The sequence below is a fragment of the Eulemur rufifrons genome, chromosome 26 (assembly GCF_041146395.1).
Source record: "Eulemur rufifrons isolate Redbay chromosome 26, OSU_ERuf_1, whole genome shotgun sequence".
NCBI lineage: Eukaryota > Metazoa > Chordata > Mammalia > Primates > Lemuridae > Eulemur > Eulemur rufifrons.
The window spans coordinates 4,790,688-4,811,228 of record NC_091008.1 but is presented as its reverse complement, the minus strand read 5'-3'; the positions used below and the strand labels follow the sequence as shown (position 1 = coordinate 4,811,228).

The 20,541-nt window shown below is 41.2% G+C and overlaps 1 protein-coding gene across 1 annotated transcript; it reads left to right on the top strand.

The window, feature by feature from the left end:
- The first annotated feature begins 2,876 nt into the window (after positions 1–2,876).
- Positions 2,877–16,381, top strand: RRH (retinal pigment epithelium-derived rhodopsin homolog). The gene is made up of 7 exons (XM_069459051.1): positions 2,877–2,982; positions 7,544–7,734; positions 10,221–10,320; positions 11,185–11,338; positions 12,268–12,436; positions 13,723–13,901; positions 16,267–16,381. Exons 1-7 carry the CDS (start codon positions 2,877–2,879, stop codon positions 16,379–16,381), a joined length of 1,014 nt encoding a protein of 337 aa, XP_069315152.1.
- The last annotated feature ends 4,160 nt before the right edge of the window (positions 16,382–20,541 follow it).

The following is a 20,541-nucleotide window of genomic DNA, read 5'->3' as shown; positions in this document are numbered from 1 at the left end:
TCTTGCTCAGGCTGGTCTCGAACTCCTGAGCTCAAACGATCCTCCCGCCTCGGCCTCCTAGAGTGCTAGGATTACAGGCGTGAGCCACCGCGCCCGGCCTGATTTAGAATTTGAGGGTGAAATTTTCAGTGAGTATTAAGGCCAGGGTTTTTGCTCTTGGTTTTTAAAAGACTTCAGTAAGCACCAGAGGGGTGATGGCATTATCTCAAGGACAGATAATAGTGCAACATTTCTACAGTTTGTTTTTTTTTTTAACATTAAAAAAAAATCTAAAATGGCAATGATGGAAGTAATATATAGGCCAGCAGACAAACCACCTGGAGATTTCACCTTTTACCTTAGGTGTATCTTTTGGCCATCTTTCAGCTTCTCCCCTACCCTCTTTCCTTATAGTCTCGTTCTTTCTGGGTTTCCCCTGGGGCATTTCATTTTGAATAAAGTTCACATGTATTTCTAAGCCTCATCCCAATATAGCTTTTCTGTGTCACTCATGAAGGAAGCATGAAAAAGTACTTTGCACCCACCTCACTCAAATCTGGAAAAAGTTTCATTTGCAGCAGAAAGCTGGCCATCTCTGGAATGATTTTTCAGTTCTCATAATTAGTTCTGAAAATTTTGAATGGATGCTAATACTAGATATAATCTATTACAGAAAAGGAAGGGAGTATAAACCAAATGCAAAATTTTTTAAAGTTTTATTTTGTTTCGTGAATGAGAAAGGAAAGCAAGAAAGAAAAGACAAAACCCAACGAGCCACAGATTTTTAAAAGGGAGGAGAGAGTTGTGCTTCAGTCATTTGAAAATATTTTGATACTTTCAAGAACTGATGAGATTCTTTCCTAATACAGGTATTCGTCAGAGTATAAATTTGTAACAATTTTAGTACTGATAGCTGTAAGATTTGGGACTGGTCAATCTACTTGTTTGCTTTCTTGAGTTTATATACAGGTGAGAGAGCTGAGACAAAAGCACTATCTTAGGTGCCTTCCTCCTGTGCTAGTCTAAGATTTATAAAATTAAAGTAAGTCGGTAAATACAGCCCTCTAGTGGTTCTATATTGTATGCTCACACTTAACTTCAATGTGCCTAAGCATTTCTCTAAAGTTTTTCTGATTTTAAGGAATTCACTGAGAAGAATCAGATTTTAATAATGTTACATGGTATAAAGAATATGGGAAAAAAAGTAATAAGGATATCATCATTCTAACAATAAATGTTCATGTTAATAAGAGATTGTGGCTGGGCGCGGTGGCTCACGCCTGTCATCCTAGCACTCGGGGAGGCCGAGGCGGGAGGATTGCTCAAGGTCAGGAGTTCGAGACCAGCCTGAGCAAGAGCGAGACCCTGTCTCTACTAAAAATAGAAAGAAATGATCTGGACAGCTAAAATTATATATATAGAAAAAAATTAGCCAGGCATAGTGGCGCATGCCTGTAGTCCCAGCTACTCGGGAGGCTGAGGCAGGAGGATTGCTTGAGCCCAGGAGTTTGAGGTTGCTGTGAGCGGGGCTGACGCCACGGCACTCTAGCCCGGGCAACAGAGCGAGACTCTGTCTCAAAAAAAAAAAATAAATAAGAGATTGTAACCCATTTTTCAGGTTATAACATGATAATCCAGAATATTAGAATTACCCTGTACTTTATAATATGAATTCAGATACTTTGTAGATATATGCTATTACTATCATCAGGTAATATTAATTACATATCAAACCGTAGGATAAATTAACTGAGGTAGATGGTGAAGTTGATCATGGTATATCCATGCTGTAAAATATATAGCTATTAAGTTAGACTTATGTTTATTGACCTGGAATTTATAATAAGGCTCTAGGGGAAAACAAGTTGCATAATGTATGTGTGTTTATATGTGTATTTTTTTTTTTTTTTTTTGTTGAGACAGAGTCTCACTTTGTTGCCCAGGCTAGAGTGAGTGCCGTGGCGTCAGCTTAGCTCACAGCAACCTCAGACTCCTCGGCTTAAGCGATCCTACTGCCTCAGCCTCCCGAGTAGCTGGGACTACAGGCATGCGCCACTATGCCCGGCTAATTTTTTCTATATAGATTTTTAGTTGTCCATATAATGTCTTTCTATTTTTAGTAGAGACGGGGTCTCGCTCAGGCTGGTCTCGAACTCCTGACCTTGAGCAATCCACCCGCCTCGGCCTCCCAGAGTGCTAGGATTACAGGCGTGAGCCACCGCGCCCGGCCTTATATGTGTATTTTTTATATATGCATATTTGTTTAAAAGGAAAGTGGAGAAACCTCAAACTCTTGTATGAACATGTTTGTATAAGCAAAGGAAAGCATGAGAAAGGGTATATACCAAACAATATCGGTACCTTTAGGGAAGTGAGGTTTAGAAGCATGGGGAGGAGATTACGTCTTCATCTCTAATATTTAAATTGGTAAGAACACAAAGGAAACTGAAATGGGAAAGCCCAAAGGATGGTCAGAAAACAGGGACCTTAATCTGAATAGTTTTAGAGAACTAAGGCTGGCTTTTCATTTCAGAACTGATTTCTGCTGGAAATCAGCTCCTGCACTGATTTCCTGAGTTTGTTTATTGATTTAAATGGGATGTGTGTGCTTGCTAATCTCCTTACATATAAGACTGATGCCCCAATTGGTTAGAATGCGTGGTGCTTGTTGTTTTTGTTTTGCTAATAAGCTCTTCCCTTGTTCTGGGGATTAAAATCCTTTTTCCTATGTAGCCCAATTACATGTGTTCAGGGAGAGCTTCTGTGAAAAGGCCCTTCTTTGAGGTCTCTTAAGTGGAACTGATTGGTCCTGAAAAATCCTTTCTCCGTGGTTCATAAAACAGTTCATAATTACTGAAGGCTTATTACGAAGGCTGTCTCAATCCCTTCCCTCCGAAATGCTAAGGAATAATTTGGGCAACCATTCAGACTCTCAAAATGAAGAAGCCTCGGTCTTTTCACAGACTGAACACAATATTGTTGCGACTTACTTGATTTTGGCAGGTACGGAAGTTTAATTATTTCATTAACAGCTGTCTCACTTTCGAATGAGGGAAGAGAAGCAGAGGTTTTCAGCATACGGCTAAAGAAAGAGCGCTATGTTGTTTCAAGTTCCATAGTGGCCAACCTCGACGAGTTACTTATCCTTAGCTGGCTTGCTCATGTGGTAAATGAGGATGATGATAATCTCTTTCTGGGCCATAGAGATCGAGTAAGAGAATGTAGGTGAACGCATAAAAGAAAGCATTGTTTATGGTGGATAATGTCACCGGTTATTTTGCATTTTGCTAAATAATAGGAGAGCACTGAAGTGGGTCTGAGTGGTTTTCTATGGCATGAATAAATAGTCCTTTTATAAAAAATCATCCATATATTTGGTTATTTGCATTGTCAAGTTTTTATTGGGGAAGAATAGTACACCATGGCAGAAAGGTATTTTTATATCATTTACTACTCTTATCCATAATTTTCATATTTTTGTTCTCGGCGGTGGAATCTAGCGAAAGATCGAAAGGTTCTGGAAAGAAAATTAAAAGTCCTAAAGACACAGAAAGCAGAGTGTCTTATCATTGAGAACAGAGTTTTGAAACTTCAGCTCATTGCAAAATGCAGTATTTGGATTTCATCTTTTATTATCTTTGCAACTGTGAGCCAGTTCCTTCACCTTTCTGTTCTTCCATTTTCTTCTCTGTAAACAGGGATAAGGATAAGCTACTTGGCAGGATTGTTGGGAGGAGTCAAATGAAATGACACCTAAATGCACGTAAATGGCACATACAGTAGGTGTTGGACAAATATTTTTCTTTCTCCCTGCATACACTTATTGATAGAAATATTGGATGAAGATAAAGGTTTGTTTGCAGCAAAAAAAGGGGTGGGGAAAATGATAGTAGAAATTCATGTTCTATGCCCAGTGCAAGTTTTAAAAGTAACTGCTTGTTATATTGGGTTCATTATTATTTGGGTTGACTTTTATCAAAGTTTTCAAACATATTCAAAAGTAGAGTGAAAAGTATAACAAATTCTCCTATACCCAGTTTCTTCTTTACAGTTGGTTAGTTTTTTCCTCATAATTCAGAATGTTACTTTTTGTGCTAGAAATTGTGAGTTCCTCAGTTAATTTTTGTAATTTTCGTGACATGTTCATTTGAATACGTCTGTCTGATAAGAACTGGGCAAGTTCTATTTTCTTTTTTTTATATATTTTTTAAATTTGTATATATTTTAGTTGTTTTGGCTAATTTCTTTCTATTTTTAGTAGAGATGGGGGGTCTCACTCTTGCTCAGGCTGGTCTCGAACTCCTGAGCTCAAACGATCCTCCTGCCTCGGCCTCCCAGAGTGCTAGGATTACAGGCGTGACCCACTGCGCCCGGCCTCTATTTTCTTTTTAATTGTTTTTTTCTGCAAAAAAAAAAGAGAGAGAGAGAAATCTCATCACAATTACATGGAAATACTTTGTATATGAGCATTTGGTGTAGTTTTTTGTAGATGACCAAGAAAAACTATCTTTTGATCTGGTTACAAAAGTAGCATGCAAAGGAAATTTCCTAAGAAAGTGTCTATCTGGTTCTTACCCTTGTAACAGTAATAGTAATCTCACTACTGCTACTAATGTTACCTTTTGAATACTTGCTGTATACCAAGCACTGTTCTAAAACCTGACATGTCGAGAATAATTCATCCTCACACTAATTCAGTAAGTTACTTTTTAGTTTTATTTCCCCTGTTTATACAGATGAAGAGTTTAAGAAACTTGCTCAACACACACATCTATTAAGACCAAGTAGCTGCAGCAGGATTTGAACCCAGGCCCTTTGGTTCTAGAGCCCTCACATGCAACTGCAAGAGTCAATTTTATTAAGACATACCACAAGTATGTGCTGTTTGTCTGTGTTTTTGGTAGATGAACTGAAGGAAGCGCATCGAACTCTTTCCGCTTTTGTTCTGTCCCCGTATCAAACATCTCTCGTTCTTCAGGTTCCCCTCATTTTCCTCCTTTAATAAAATTCATTTAAACCCCCAAATCAAAAACCAAAACTGTGAGGAAGAGGGTGCAGTGAAAGCATTTGTTTTTTACTTTTAGGAAGAGCCTATTTAGATTTTGCATTTTTAAATTTAATCTTTCCTTTAGATTTTAGTTCCTAGAGACTAAAAACTTTGCCAACTTCCAATGCAACAGACGTCTTGCTAACTTAGGCAGGGCTGGGAGATGGGAGGGCATGGCGAATTTAAGATCTGAAGTCAGTCCATTATGGATGGATTATAAAATGAATGGGGAGAGACAGGCTGAAGAAGGCAAAATGCTGGATACCAGGCAATGGAGAACCGTGGCTAAAACCTAACTGCTAAGTGAAGTATTGTCCCCACTAGAACCCCTACCGCTAGGAAGCAGGGCGGAGTGCCTGAGACAGCTGCGGAGAGAAAAAGGGCTTCCCTCACGCCCCCTGCAAGGCATGGTGACTTTATTCCGGTCGTGTCCTTGGTAGGCAGCAATCGAATGCATTGCGTTGATCTAACTTTTAAAGCGAATCATCAAATTAGTAGCTAGCCCGGAAAGAGTCTTCATTTAATTAAATTTTTTTGGAGAATTTCCTGTATGCGTACGACCATACTAGACGGTAAAAATAGAGCCAAAGAACCATCTAATTTGCTATTACCGTGTGCTAATTATCTTGAAGGAATCTTAGGAACTAAGCAATTTGAGTTTTAACTGTGGCCCATTTATGAAGTAAATCTGCTATATGGCATATACTCAAGAAACAGATCACGAGGAGCCTGAAGTCTACATGAAAAGACTGGGAATACATCACAGATAATACAGCATTACGAAAGGTTAAGTGCAGAAGCAGGCACTTTGGAAATTATGGTATAGGTAGGAGGCGGCTTTGGGGTAGAATTAGGCTTGCACGGAACTTTGAAGGGTGGGCAGTGTTGGGATAGAGGACAGGAGGAGCGTGTTCTAAGTGGGAGAAAATGCAAGTCGAGACGTACAAGCAGCAGGGTGTGTTTGATACATAAATAGAATGGAGGGTTCGCTTGACAAGCGTGGCACTTCGCTTACAGAGGGTGACAGCTAATTGAGGTAAAGACCCTTGAGTATCAGGTTGGGACATTTGGATTCTTACCCTCGGGCAGTGGAGATTATTAGAAGCTCTGAGGAGGAGGAGAATCACGGTTCATTCTATGTCGTCGGAAGCTCATTCTGCCAGCAGTGTGGCGGGGGAAAGAACAGCAATCTAGAAGGTTAGCATAACAGGATGCTAAGACAAGTTTTGTCCGAAGTGCCAAGATGTAATAGAAGTTCTTACTCAACTGATCCATTTGTGTATTGGTGTTTGGAAACCTTCGCTCTGTCTTTGGTAATAGCTACGGATTGCTCGCCGAGTAATTCTCTTTGTGATAGAGAACACAACTCTGTTATTGCCTGTTGCATAAGCTTCCTCTAGTCCCTAGGAATCTGGCAGTGGTTCTAGCTTCTCCGCTGAAATCTATCCACACCCCACCCCCACCGTTAGGATCTAGTATAGCCCACACCTGGCGTATGGGAACTTAGCATCCTTTGCAGCGTGTAGCGGGTGCTAATCAGTCTAACATGCACATCCAGTGCACTCAATAGTTCTCAATGGAGATTAATACAGTGGCATTGTGATTCATAAGTTTAATCATCCGTCTACTTGAGTCCAGCCAACTCTGGGGCACTAACGACACTGAGTTTCTGGACCTACAAGCAGAGTTAGATCTCGGACTGTGGAAATTCGATTAGGGTGGTATCGCCTGTGAGGCTTCTCAGCGGACCAGAAAGCTGGTTCGACTTCCTCTCTTGATAGTCAACTCTTGCAGCGTGTATTCCTTTCTGGGGGATGTGGATTGTGGGAGACAGATTCAGCTTTGGGTCTGTTGAGTTTTAAGAAATACTGGTACAGTCGTATGATCTTACACATGGTGATAACTGTTAATGCTTGAGAAATGTTCAATGGCAATGAGCTGAATGAGAACACAAGATGTGGAACCGGAACATGTGTCCAGGCTGAAAATAGTGACAAAAGTGCATTAGGATGGAACGACACTTGAAGTGTGAGAAAGGAAACTATAGAAAAACAAGAGCCTTGGTCCTCGGGAAGGAGGAGAAGGAAGTTAAGCTGCCAAAAGAGAGGACAGAATCAGTCATGTGTGTATCCTAGAACTTTAGCTGGGGAGGTGGCAGGGGTGGGTGGCCAGGGGTGTGGGAAAAAAAAAAAATCGTGTCCTAAAAATCAGCAGGGATGGCATCGGGAAAGCCAACGGAGGACTTTCGAGGACAGAGTGATCAATATTAATTACATTAAAACCAACTTTCAGCTCTGGCTTGTAGGATTGGCAGATTCTCTGTGTTTCAATTTTCTTATTTCTATTTCACAGAAGAGACAGGCTAGGAAGATGTTACAGTTTTAAGACTAGCAGACGCTGTTCGAACAAATGAACTAAAATAGATTTGCTATGTTTTCAGAAGGGCTTGAATATTTAACTTTGCTTTTGAACATTCAGATTAAACAAAATGCCTGATATTTTTGTGTGTGTTCTCAGGTATGATAAGTATTCTCAGCAACATAATAGTTCTGGGCATCTTCATTAAGTACAAGGAACTTCGGACACCCACAAATGCAATTATTATAAACCTGGCTGTTACCGATATAGGGGTCAGCAGCATTGGCTACCCTATGTCTGCTGCTTCAGATCTGTATGGAAGTTGGAAATTTGGATTTGCAGGCTGTCAGGTACTGGAGATCTTTGGAATGGAAGAAAAATAAAGTATAATAGATCAAAGAAATGTAAATGTAAATCTCTAAAAAAAAAAAAAACCCAAGGGTTTAAATCAAATAAGATATTATAAGATAATAGATACTGTGTTTTATGTAAAACAGCAGTGACTGGGAATATATTCTTTAATAAGAGAAATAAAATCCACTAACTAACCATTGTTATATTTTCAAAATTCCCCCAACCCAAAGGAAAAAACAAACTAACAAAACAACCAGCGTACAACTAGAGGAGAGTGATAATTTGCATATTCAAATGAAAATTTGTATATTGCAAACTCAAAAAGAAATACCGCGCTTTCATTTAAAATATTTACTGACTTAATCATATTTAAGGAATGTAGTTAAGTTGCCATGTTGATCTTTTCTCTATAGAAAGACCTTCATGAGATTATTAAGTACATGCGCTGTTGTTTTTACTAAAAAGGAAATGAATTAATATGAATTTGTATTAGGATAGTGGGCAAATAAGACTTTTGGCCTAATTTTTTAACAGTTTTCTATTTTAAGCCATAAAATTATAGTAAATGTAGTAAATATAGAGAATAGTAAATATTCTCTATAGTAATAGTAAATATAGAGAATATCGGATGCCCATGTGTGTACCAACCAATTATGCCAAACCTTAGTGTTTCACGATCTGTGCTTCAGATTTTTTTCTTTATAAAGATATAAAGCTTGGCCGGGCGCGGTGGCTCACGCCTGTAATCCTAGCACTCTGGGAGGCCGAGGCGGGAGGATCGTTTGAGCTCAGGAGTTCGAGACCAGCCTGAGCAAGAGCGAGACCCCATCTCTACTAAGAATAGAAAGAAATTATATGGACAGCTAAAAAATATATATAGAAAAAATTAGCCGGGCATGGTGGTGCATGCCTGTAGTCCCAGCTACTCGGGAGGCTGAGACAGGAGGATCGCTTGAGCTCAGGAGTCTGAGGTTGCTGTGAGCTAGGCTGACGCCATGGCACTCACTCTAGCCTGGGCAACAGAGTGAGACTCTGTCTCAAAAAAAAAAAAAAAAAAAAGATATAAAGCTTTACAGATACTATTGAAAGCCATTGCACACCATCTCTAATCTTATTGCCTTCCCTCCCACGAATGTCTTTCATTCTTACTACTTATTTATATGTACATAAATCAGATATTTCCTAGATGCTTTCGGTTTTGTGTAAAATATTGTTCGCATTATTCAATTTCTTTTCATTGTTTGATATTTTGTTTTTGAGGCTTATTCACGTTGACGGATGTAGCTGTGAGTCTTTCATTTTAACTGCTGTATAATATTCCATTTTAGGAACGTAGCCCAATGCACTTTTTTATCTTCCTATTATTGAGCAGTGGTTCCCAGTTTTTTTCTATTAATGTTATAAACAAGGTTTCAATAGCTGTTCTTATACATGTCTCCTTCAGCAATTTATATGAGTGTCTCTGGACACATTGTTTAGGAAATGGTTGTGTTGTAGGGAATGTTCATCGTCAGCTTTATCAGATGTGGCCAAGTTGCTCTCCAAAATGGTTATTCCAAGCACAAGAACTTCTCCCCAATCATATCCCAATTCTCCCCAAAACTTGGAATAGTCAGACTTTTAACTTTTTATTTTTGTGAGTGTGAAATGCCATCTTATAATTTTTATTTCTTAGAATACCTACTATAGTCATATATCTTTTATGTCATAAACATTCAAATATACATGGGCTTGTGTGAATAGCCCATTCATCATGTGGCCATTTTTCTATTGAGTTTGTCTTTTTCTCCCATTGAATGGCCTGTTTTCTGAATACTAATCTTTTGCTGGTTGTAGGTGTTGTACTCTAATTTATGGCTTGTTCTGCACTCTGTAGCGTTAAATAGAAATTTCACCATCTTAAAAAATTTTTAAAAACTTACTTTGATTGATAAACTCTTAAAACACTTTCCATAAATTCCTTTATTAAACCAGTTATGCCGGCCGGGCGCGGTGGCTCACGCCTGTAATCCTAGCACTCTGGGAGGCCGAGGTGGGCGGATCGTTTGAGCTCAGGAGTTCGAGACCAGCCTGAGCAAGAGCGAGATCCCATCTCTACTAAAAATAGAAAGAAATTATATGGACAGCTAAAAATATATATAGAAAAAATTAGCCGGGCATGGTGGCGCATGCCTGTAGTCCCAGCTACTCGGGAGGCTGAGACAGGAGGATCGCTTGAGCTCAGGAGTTTGAGGTTGCTGTGAGCTAGGCTGACGCCACGGCACTCACTCTAGCCTGGGCAACAGAGTGAGACACTGTCTCAAAAAAAAAAAAAAAAAAAAAAAAAACCAGTTATGCTAAAATTCAACAGTGTAAGTTATATTTTAAATGAGTAAAATAAAAAAAAATTAGTGTATTTGAAAGATATTTTAACAACAGGACAAAAATGTAAATGTTTTTTGGGAGGGCGTTTAGAATGGTGGAGTCTAATTTTGATTTTCAGATTTATGCGGGATTGAATATTTTTTTTGGAATGGCGAGCATTGGATTACTCACGGTCGTGGCTGTGGATCGGTATCTGACCATCTGTCGCCCTGACATAGGTATGGTACTTTTTTCAGCTTTCTTAATAAATCCATTTTTGAACTAATGTCCACTCAACGTACATTAACTTGAAAATATAAACATAGTGGTTTGTAATCAGGGTCAGTCTTATTTCTCTGGCAAACATTGTTCAAAGATTTCAATGGCTTCCTATTGTACTTGGAATAAAATCCAAATGTCATAAAGCAGCCTGCCAGGCCCCGTGTGATCTGGTCCCTGGCTACCTTTCCAGGCTTGGCTAGTAGGGCCACTTAGACTTTGGGGGACCGGCCAACCCCTTTCCCACTTTGGGGCCTTTTTTATGCTATTTTCCTAGGCCCGGAAAGGAAGCTTATCCTTTAGGTTTCTGCTTAAAATGTCATTTTTTTTCAGAATGTGTATGTCTGTAGATAGGTTTTCAGTGAACTAAAGTGCTCTGTAAAGAAGCTACTTGGGGCTGGGTGCGGTGGCTCACGCCTGTCATCCTAGCACTCTGGGAGGCCAAGGCGGGAGGATCACTCGAGGTCAGGAATTCGAGTCCAGCCTGAGCAAGAGCGAGACCCCATCTCTACTAAAAATAGAAAGAAATGATCTGGACAGCTAAAAATATACATATAAAAAAATTAGCCGGGCATGGTGGTGCGTGCCTGTAGTCCCAGCTACTCAGGAGGCTGAGGCAGGAGGATCGCTTGAGCCCAGGAGTTTGAGGTTGCTGTGAGCTAGGCTGACGCCATGGTACTCTAGCCCAGGCAACAGAGAGAGACTCTGTCTCAAAAAAAAAAAAAAAAGAATCTACTTGGTAACAATTTTGAATCATTGATTAAAATAAAAATGAGTCCCATCATTGGTGAATGACGTTGATAATTTCCTATGCTTGATCCTAGGGAGAAGAATGACCACCAATACTTACGTCGGGATGATTCTGGGGGCCTGGGTCAATGGCCTGTTTTGGGCTTTGATGCCTATCATAGGGTGGGCTGGTTACGCCCCGGATCCTACCGGCGCTACCTGTACCATAAACTGGCGGAAGAATGACGCGTAAGAGCCAAGATTACGCTTCACAATCAAATGCTTCTAGTGTAGACATTTTCTTTGTCTTTCAAATTTAAGCTCAGATCACGTTTCTCGTACAGAGCGTGGCCAAGAGCTTCCTTGCTAGTAACGATGTGATTCAAACAAGAGTCAAAACTGAGAAAAGTGGATTATGCTTGTTTGCAAGCGAAGGTCATCCAGCTCCCTTTGTCCCCTTACTCTGTCCCTTCCTCCCTCTCCGCTGTCCTCTCCTATGGCTGCAGTGGGGATATACCAATCACCCTTCTGACGTCTGCCCATCTCAGAAGCAGGATCGTGCGTAGGAAAAGGATGAGTGAAGCCAGACAGCGCGTGGGTGTGGCAAAGCCAGGCTGCTTCCCTACGGTCTTTCCAAGATGATGTGTGACTTCGAGCATCCTCTGAGGATGACGTAGCAAAAGTCACAGTCACGGCAAAGAAGCACCTGCTAGTTAGTGATGCCCTGTGTTTTCCAGGGATCGTTTAGTTCGTTAAAATAAATGAGAGAGGACTCAGCAAAACAAACAGGACATTTCTAAATCTCACACTCAATCCAAATCTAAAAGTTTTTCTGTAAGGAGTCAAAAAATCAATAAATAATTTAGGCTCTCCAGGCCAGACGGTCTCTGTCACAGCTGTTCAATTCTGTCATTGTACTGCAAAGACAGTGCGTAAATGAGGGGTGGTGGCTCTGTTCCAATAAACTTTACGTGCAAAGACGGTGGCAGGCTGGAGCTGGCCCACGGGCCATAGCTTGCCAACCCTTGGTCTAAATGGACTAAAAGTTGAATATACTTCCTGAGCTATTTAACAACGTAATGACTGCCAGTATTATTTCTAATAATTATCTCCTCTTTCTCTGTCTCCTATTTCGGGCATAAAATGAGTAGTCCAGTTTTCCCTTTTCTTATTTTCAGATCTTTTGTGTCTTACACGATGACGGTTATTGCTGTCAATTTCATCGTGCCCTTGACGGTGATGTTTCACTGCTATTACCGCGTCACGCGAGCCATTAAGCGTCACACCGCCGCTAACGGCACCGAGTCCCTCAACGGGGACTGGTCAGACCAGGTAGACGTGACAAAGGTAAGAAGTCAACATCCTTGAGAAGTCACTCGCAATCAAGCTTTTATGCATGCGTGGTTGAAAGAGTCCCTTGGCCCACCGGTCTGCTCTCCTCGTCCCCAATTTTCACTCCCTAGCTATTTCTTCTGTGTCTGCCTCTTTATCTCTGAATCATATGCTTATCTGCTCTTTGGGGTATTTTTGTTTGCTGTCATCTCTTGATTTCCTCCTGTGGATGATGAGGGTGTGTTAAGAAATCTGCCACCAACTGGCCCCGTCCTCCTGCCCCTTTCTCTCTCCTCACCTGTCTGTATAATGTTCACGGCGTTTGGTCAGACAGCGAGGCTGTCTCTCTTCTCTGTGTGTGTGTCCCCGAGTCACAGACACGATGCACTTTATCCTTGGCCAGGAGCCGTCCTCCTGGGACCCTGCAGCCTCTCGCTCCGCCCTGGACGGGTTTGCTGTCTTAAGACCGCAGCACGGAAAGCTGTCATCCTCAGGTGGCCCTTGGTCACCTTGGAGACAGAGTCTCTCTCTGTTGCCCAGGCTAGAGTGCTGTGGCGTCAGCCTAGCTCACAGCAACCTCAAACTCCTGGGCTCAAGCGATCCTCCTGCCTCAGCCTCCCGAGTAGCTGGGACTACAGGCATGCACCACCCTGCCCGGCTAATTTTTTCCATATATTTTTAGTTGTCCAGCTAATTTCTTTCTATTTTTAATAGAGACGGGGGTCTCGCTCTTGCTCAGGCTGGTCTCGAACTCCTGACCTCGAGAGATCCTCCCGCCTCGGCCTCCCAGAGTGCTAGGATTACAGGCATGAGCCACCGCGCCCGGCCTCAAAATAGGATTTTATTTGTTTTCAGATTGAGTTTAGAAAGTTATTTTTTTAGATTAGCAGATAATCACAGTGAGAGCAAAATAATAATATTAGTAAAAACAATGCCAACAGTTCATAGCACAATGAGTAGAAGTGGGGTGGGTGGATTTTTATCTGTCTTTCAGCAAAGCCGGCTTTTGTACTCTCCCTTAGCACAGCAAATGAAAGAGGTCATTCTTCACGTGTGTACCGGTCTAAAAAGCAATGTCGGTTATTACTGACGTATCTGTTTCACAAGCTCGTGTTATCGGAGATGACTTCAGGCACCTAAACAAAGAACGTTGAAAGCAAAAACCCAACTGTTCTCTTTATGTCATCAACTACATAAATTTATTCGAATTCCAATCTAGACAGATTTTCATGATCGTGTAGATAAATTAGCGCTTTAAATCTCGTAGCTATTGGGCTGGGCAAATATTATTTCTTTTACAGATGTCGGTGATAATGATATGCATGTTCCTGGTGGCGTGGTCCCCTTATTCCATCGTATGCTTGTGGGCTTCTTTTGGTGACCCAAAGAAGATTCCTCCCTCCATGGCCATCATAGCTCCACTGTTTGCAAAATCTTCTACGTTCTACAACCCCTGCATTTATGTGGTTGCTAACAAAAAGTATGTAATGTCTAAAATGCTTTTGAATTTAAGACATTGAGTCTTAAATTCAAAATGCAAATGCAAAATGCAAAAATGCAAAATGCAAAAATGCTTACAAGGCAGTGGATAATGAATGTTCCAAGACTTTTCAGGAGGTGAGTGACAGAAACTCACTTCAATCTAGCGTAAAGATTATTTGGCTCACGCAACTGGAGCAGCATCTAGGCCCTTAAATGCTGAGAGCTCCAGATTTGTGACAGATTCTTCCCACGTGTGGCAGAGATGATCCTGGGCAAGCCAAGACCCACGTTCTGTCACCTAAGCGTCCCCAAATGCCAGCTTCATCTCAGATGGTTCTCTGGCGAGTTCCCTGGGAGATAGTTGGTCAGCTTGGTTCAAATGGGCACCCCACCCCAAACACATGGGATGGTGGTTTCCAAAGAAAAGAGTGATTTTATTTCTAGAAAATGGACAAGGCCAGGCTGGGCTCCCTTAACGGGTAGCATAGTTGTATATTTACCAGAAAGAAGACATATCATTCAAATGCAAGAGGAAAAATCCAGTGCTAACATAACGGGCTTTAGGAGTGGATTGTCATTCAGGATATTAGAGAATTCATCCCCCCTCCCTTTTGTGGAACTCTCAGCAAAGAGTTCCTTTCTTGCCTCCTCAATGAAATTTAGATTATTTCATTTCCTATTACTGCTGGAGAAATGGAATGGATCGATATACTGTGCTTAAATATGTGGCCAGAAAAATCTCAGCAGAGGTGAGGTAATTTGATCCTGGGGTGAAAATGTTACTTCTGTTAAACTGGTATAAACTTGCGCATGTTTGGGAGAGCAGCTTTAGCTACAGGTACGTGAAGGAGCATAAAAATTTTAAGACCAGGCCGGGCGCGGTGGCTCACGCCTGTAATCCTAGCACTCTGGGAGGCCGAGGTGGGCAGATCGTTTGAGCTCAGGAGTTCAAGACCAGCCTGAGCAAGAGCGAGACCCCATCTCTACTAAAAAAAATAGAAAGAAATTATATGGACAGCTAAAAATATATATAGAAAAAATTAGCCGGGCATGGTGGCACATGCCTGTAGTCCCAGCTACTCGGGAGGCTGAGACAGGAGGATCGCTTGAGCTCAGGAGTTTGAGGTTGCTGTGAGCTAGGCTGACGCCACGGCACTCACTCTAGCCTGGGCAACAGAGTGAGACTCTGTCTCAAAAAAAAAAAAAAAAAAAAAAAAAAAAATTTTAAGACCAGAAAGACCACGTAAGAAGAATAAAGAACACACTTTACATTCAGAGTCTGCTGGTGGCTTTTTGGGAAAGGTCCGTCACTCTCAAGCCCCCTTAATTTCCACTGGCCTTTGCTTAGAAAAAGAGATACATGAAACACACATTGTTAGTTCAAATAAATAACTCATTGCACTTGACATTAGACATTAGACATTAGAAGTGTCATTTTAAATACACATCATTATTGGCTTTTATTAAATGTCTTCACTGCTTATAATCAATGGTGCAAAATAGGTCTTTAACTGTACCATATACCCTTTACATTTATAAAGGTTCTGAACAGGAGATGTTAAAGTTGGAGGCAGAAATTTATTTGGAGATGTCAATTGGCAGGAGGGGGCACCGTAGCCCATCTTTGAAAATGCTTTAAAAGTTCCCATTTATGTCTGGGAGGCCGAGGTGGGTGGATCGCTCAAGGTCAGGAGTTCGAGACCAGCCTGAGCGAGACCCCGTCTCTACTAAAAATAGAAAGAAATTATATGGACAACTAAAATATATATATACAAAAAAATTAGCCGGGCATGGTGGCGCATGCCTGTAGTCCCAGCTACTCGGGAGGCTGAGGCAGTAGGATCGCTTAAGCCCAGGCATTTGAGGTTGCTGTGAGCTAGGCTGACGCCACGGCACTCACTCTAGCCCGGGCAACAGAGTGAGACTGTCTCAAAAAAAATAAAATAAAATAAAATAAAAGTTCCCATTTATGGCCGGGCGCGGTGGCTCACGCCTGTAATCCTAGCACTCTGGGAGGCCGAGGCGGGTGGATCGCTCGAGGTCAGGAGTTTGAGACCAGCCTGAGCAAGAGTGAGACCCCGTCTCTACTAAAAATAGAAAGAAATTATATGGACAACTAAAATATATATATACAAAAAATTAGCCGGGCGTGGTGGTGCATGCCTGTAGTCCCAGCTACTCGGGAGGCTGAGGCAGGAGGATCGCTTGAGCCCAGGAGTTTGAGGTTGCTGTGAGCTAGGCTGAAGCCACGGCACTCACTCTAGCCCGGGCAACAGAGTGAGACTCTGTCTCAAAAAAAAAAAAAAAAAAAAAAGTTCCCATTTATTTTTGGATAATGCCAGATCTTCTCTTTTTTATTGTAGGTTTCGGAGGGCGATGTTTGCCATGTTCAAATGTCAGACTCACCAAGCGATGCCCGTGACGAGTATTTTACCGATGAATGTGTCTCAAAGCTCATTGGCTTCTGGAAGAAACTGAAATAAGAGGAAAAAAGCACACTCTATCAAAACATTTTATTTGTTTTGTTTTTGCAATGCTTTAATTTTATTTTACATGTGAGCCCCTTTAGATCAAATGCAGACGTAGATGATGGTCCTATTAGATTGTAAGTTTCGCAGCTTATAGTTCTTCTGTTTGTGCGTTGGCTGCTGTCGTGCGTGTTTCTCTGTTTCTTTATATGTAAACTTATTCTCATCTCCTTTGATGAATCTAGGCACATGAGATTAAAGTCTCTTTTCTTTCTCCTATCGTGGCCTGCACTACACTATAGTGATGGTCTATACTGTGCTTGGATCTCCCATTAGACTAGAAGCAGCCACTATATTGTTAGAATAAATGATTAATAATAATGAACAATAAATAATAAATAATTACTGAAATGAGTTATTGTACGTTCCCAGATATTATGGAATAGAAAACATTTTTATCATTTCAAAATGTTAAAATTTTAATCCATCACTAACTTATGTTAGTGATGGGTTAAAATAATAATAATCAAATAATCAAATGAACAAAATAATCAAATGAACATTAAATACTATTGCTTCTAAATCACGTTAGTGCACATATGTATTTCGTATAGCAGTATAATCTCTGTGCATGTTGTTGCGTGTTTTGCAATTTTAATTACCATTTTTCTGCATGTGTCTTTCCATATGTTAGCCCCTAGAATTAAGTTCAATCAGAGTGGGGATTTTTTATATGTTTGTTCTTTGATGTATCCTTAGCAGCTAGACCCATTCTGTCTAGCAGGTAGCAGGCACTCAATAAATATTTGTTGAATGTTGAATGATTTTGTAGACTCACGTATTTGTCATTTTAAATGACCGTTAAGCATAGCCCATATACCATTGTTTAAATAGCAGACATTTAAATTGCTTCTAAGTTTTAGTTTCATGGATGCATCTGGGAACATTTTAGTACAAACATCTTTCTTTGGGAGAAGTTATTCTATTTGAGTGTTTTTTTTTTTTCAGGCTAAAATTATTGCATATGAATATAAAAATAGCATTATTCTTGCTAGCTTGCTCTCTGGAAAGACTGAATTAATTTCTGCTGAGGCTGGCAGTGCCTAAGTTCACTTTGTACCTTCTATTCCTGCTAATAGTGCTGCATCATCATATATTTAAACTGTGAGTTATATACTGTAACTTAAATTCATTTTATTCCACATTTCTTTAATTGCTAGTGAAGCTGTGTACCTTTGCATGCGGTATTTTCTTACCTCTATTTTTTCTTTTTGCAAATTATCTCTTTGGCACCTTTGGCTGCATATTAAGTAAAACCCGAGTATCGGTTTGAGATGTAAAATTCTCTAAGTATATGGAATGGTCGGCTGCTGTAATAATCTCCTCACTCATCTCCTCGCCCTCTGCTTTTCCACTGCAGTCAGTACATCAGCTTGGTAGCTAATCTTTTAAAAATAAAGTTCCAGTCCCCCAAATAGTCAATCCCCTGCCAAGTAAGGTGATTCAAATATTCAAACCCCTCAGCTGGACTTTCAAGACCCTCGCCAGCATGGCCCCAAAGGGAATTGTCAGCTTTTTGTCTTTCTCTATGGCCAAATTAAAATGTTTAGTGTCCCCAGAGAACTCTGACTGTTTTGTGCCACTATCTCTTTGCTCGTCCTGTTCTCTGGAGCTGTAAGGGTTTGTGCCCCAAGTCACAGGGCCATTCAAAGGCCAAGACAATTCGTGTCATATTGCATAGAAAATGGATTCGGAGTTCTGATTTGCAAAGCCTGGACTCATGTCCAGCAATGATCAAGCAGCAACTATGCCTCAGGCATAAAAGACGTCAACAGTGGACAGTACTTACATTTTAATATGACATTAATCGATCAGTTTGCTTATGTGACAAGACGGGAGGACTTGGCTTTGGTTACACAGCCGTCTCTGACCTCTTAGTTTACTAACTTCTGATGTTTGATCTTTAAACAGCTTTTCTATACTCGATTTGGCATGTCTTGTCCTGTGTAGGTCATAACATCCATGAAACTAATAAATCACAAACCATCTTGGTCATTTGGTGATCAAAGGTCTATTTGTCTCCATTCTCCCATTTCTTCCTTCTCTTGTGCTCAAAAACTCACCTAGGGCTCCCACCTCTGCATCTCACTGCTGGGAAACCTTAGGGGTGTTCCTTTTTTTTTCTTTTTTTTTTTTTTGAGGCAGAGTCCCACTCTGTCACCCTGGCTAGAGTGCCATGGCATCAGCCTTGCTCACAGCAACCTCCAACTCCTGGGCTCGAGCGATCCTCCTGCCTCAGCCTCCCAAGTAACTGGGACTACAGACATGCACCACCATGCTTGGCTAATTTCTTCTATATATTTTTAGTTGTCCAGATAATTGCTTTCTATTTTTTTAGTAGAGACGGGGTCTCGCTCTTGCTCAGGCTGGTCTCGAACTCCTGACCTCGAGCGATCCTCCCGCCTCGGCCTCCCAGAGTGCTAGGATTACAGGCGTGAGCCACCGCGCCTGGCCCTAGGGGTGTTCTTAAATCTCTTCTCTTCCTCCTTTCTTCTTCCTCCTCCTTTCTTTCCTCATCTTATCTTTCTTCTTCTTCCTTCTTCTTCCTTTCCTCATCTTCTTCCTCCTCCTCGCCTCATCATCTCCTTCTTCATCTTATCTTTCTTCTCCTCCTCCTTCTTTCTTCTTCTTTACATCTAATCCAGCATTTCTCCCTCCTAGGTGATTCCTGAAGCTGCTCTGTCCTAACCATTTCCAACACTGCAATCAAGGTTGCAGCCCGAAGTCTGCTCACCTGGACTCCAACCGTAGCCGTCCACCTATAGCCTCTTCACCCCTTCTTGCGTGTTCTATCTAAACCTTTACTCCGCACAGCCGCTGGAGAATCCTACCTAATGTGATAATCTGAGCTGCCACGCCCAGGCCTAACCTTTATTGCTCCTGTTACCTAAGCTCTTTAACAGGTAATCTAAGGCCCTTCCTCCATAGCTTCAACCCCACTTACCTCTCAGCTTTATCCTTCCCCCTCTTTAACTTCCTGCCTCAAAATCTCAAGCCTGAGCTACAAGACGTGCTTGCCATTCTCTGAGGACGACATACTGCTTCTTGCTTGGCTCCCTTTTTCTCTGCTGTTGGCCCTTTTCTTGACTTCCCCATGATACATTAACATGCATCCTCTAAGAGGCAGCTCAGATACCACCCACCTAGGAAGTCCTGCTCCACCAACACGGGCTGGCTTTGCTGTTCTTCTCTTGTGTGTCTTCAGTCCTCTGTTCCTCCCTTTATCGTGCGAGTCTGTCTTGTTCATTCTTGTACCCCTCAGTGCTTGGCACGGAGGAAGTACTTGGCCAATATTTGATGAACAAATGAATTGTGCAGAATCTGAAAACTTGCAATGTTTTATTTTAATTGAGCAAAGTTTTCTAGATTCTCTTGTTTCTGTATAAATTCTTAGTTTTAAATAATATTTTGCATAATATTCTTATTTTTGTAGAATTAATTTTTTTTTTTTTTTTTTTGAGACAGAGTCTCACTCTGTTGCCCAGGCTAGAGTGAGTGCCGTGGAGTCAGCCTCGCTCACAGCAACCTCAAACTCCTGAGCTCAAGCGATCCTCCTGTCTCAGCCTCCCGAGTAGCTGGGACTACAGGCATGCACCACCATGCCCGGCTAATTTTTTCTCTATATATTTTTAGCTGTCCATATAATTTCTTTCTATTTTTAGTAGAGATGGGGTCTCGCTCTTGCTCAGGCTGGTCTCGAACTCCTGAGCTCAAACGATCCGCCCACCTCGGCCTCCCAGAGTGCTGGGATTACAGGCGTGAGCCACCGCGCCCGGCCTAGAATTAACTTTTTTAAAAAAGTTTTTGGTTTAAAGATGACGGCTAGAACCACCCAATAAAAAGGTGAAATGACATATGTTTATTACTTCAATCCTTGATTTCCCCTGCAAATTCTCCGTTTTATGTGTGTGGGATAGTTTTAATTTACTTTAATTTTTATTATCTGATAGAGCCTAATATTGCTAACGGAATGACAGTTGATCGTCACATATGGTTTTGATGCCCGTAAGTTGGGAAACTAGCTTGGAATAAAATATATTTTTGAACAGAGATAACTGCTTGCATTAAAAATAAAGATGCTGGGATAAACTTAAACCTTACACATATACT

Bases quoted from the DNA above. Each gene is read 5' to 3' on its own strand.
- RRH (XM_069459051.1), top strand. From the start codon at position 2,877: ATGCTAAGGAATAATTTGGGCAACCATTCAGACTCTCAAAATGAAGAA. The intron at 2,983-7,543 runs GTACGGAAGTTT...GTGTGTTCTCAG, and splicing joins GACTTACTTGATTTTGGCAG to GTATGATAAGTATTCTCAGC. The intron at 10,321-11,184 runs GTATGGTACTTT...GCTTGATCCTAG, and splicing joins CATCTGTCGCCCTGACATAG to GGAGAAGAATGACCACCAAT.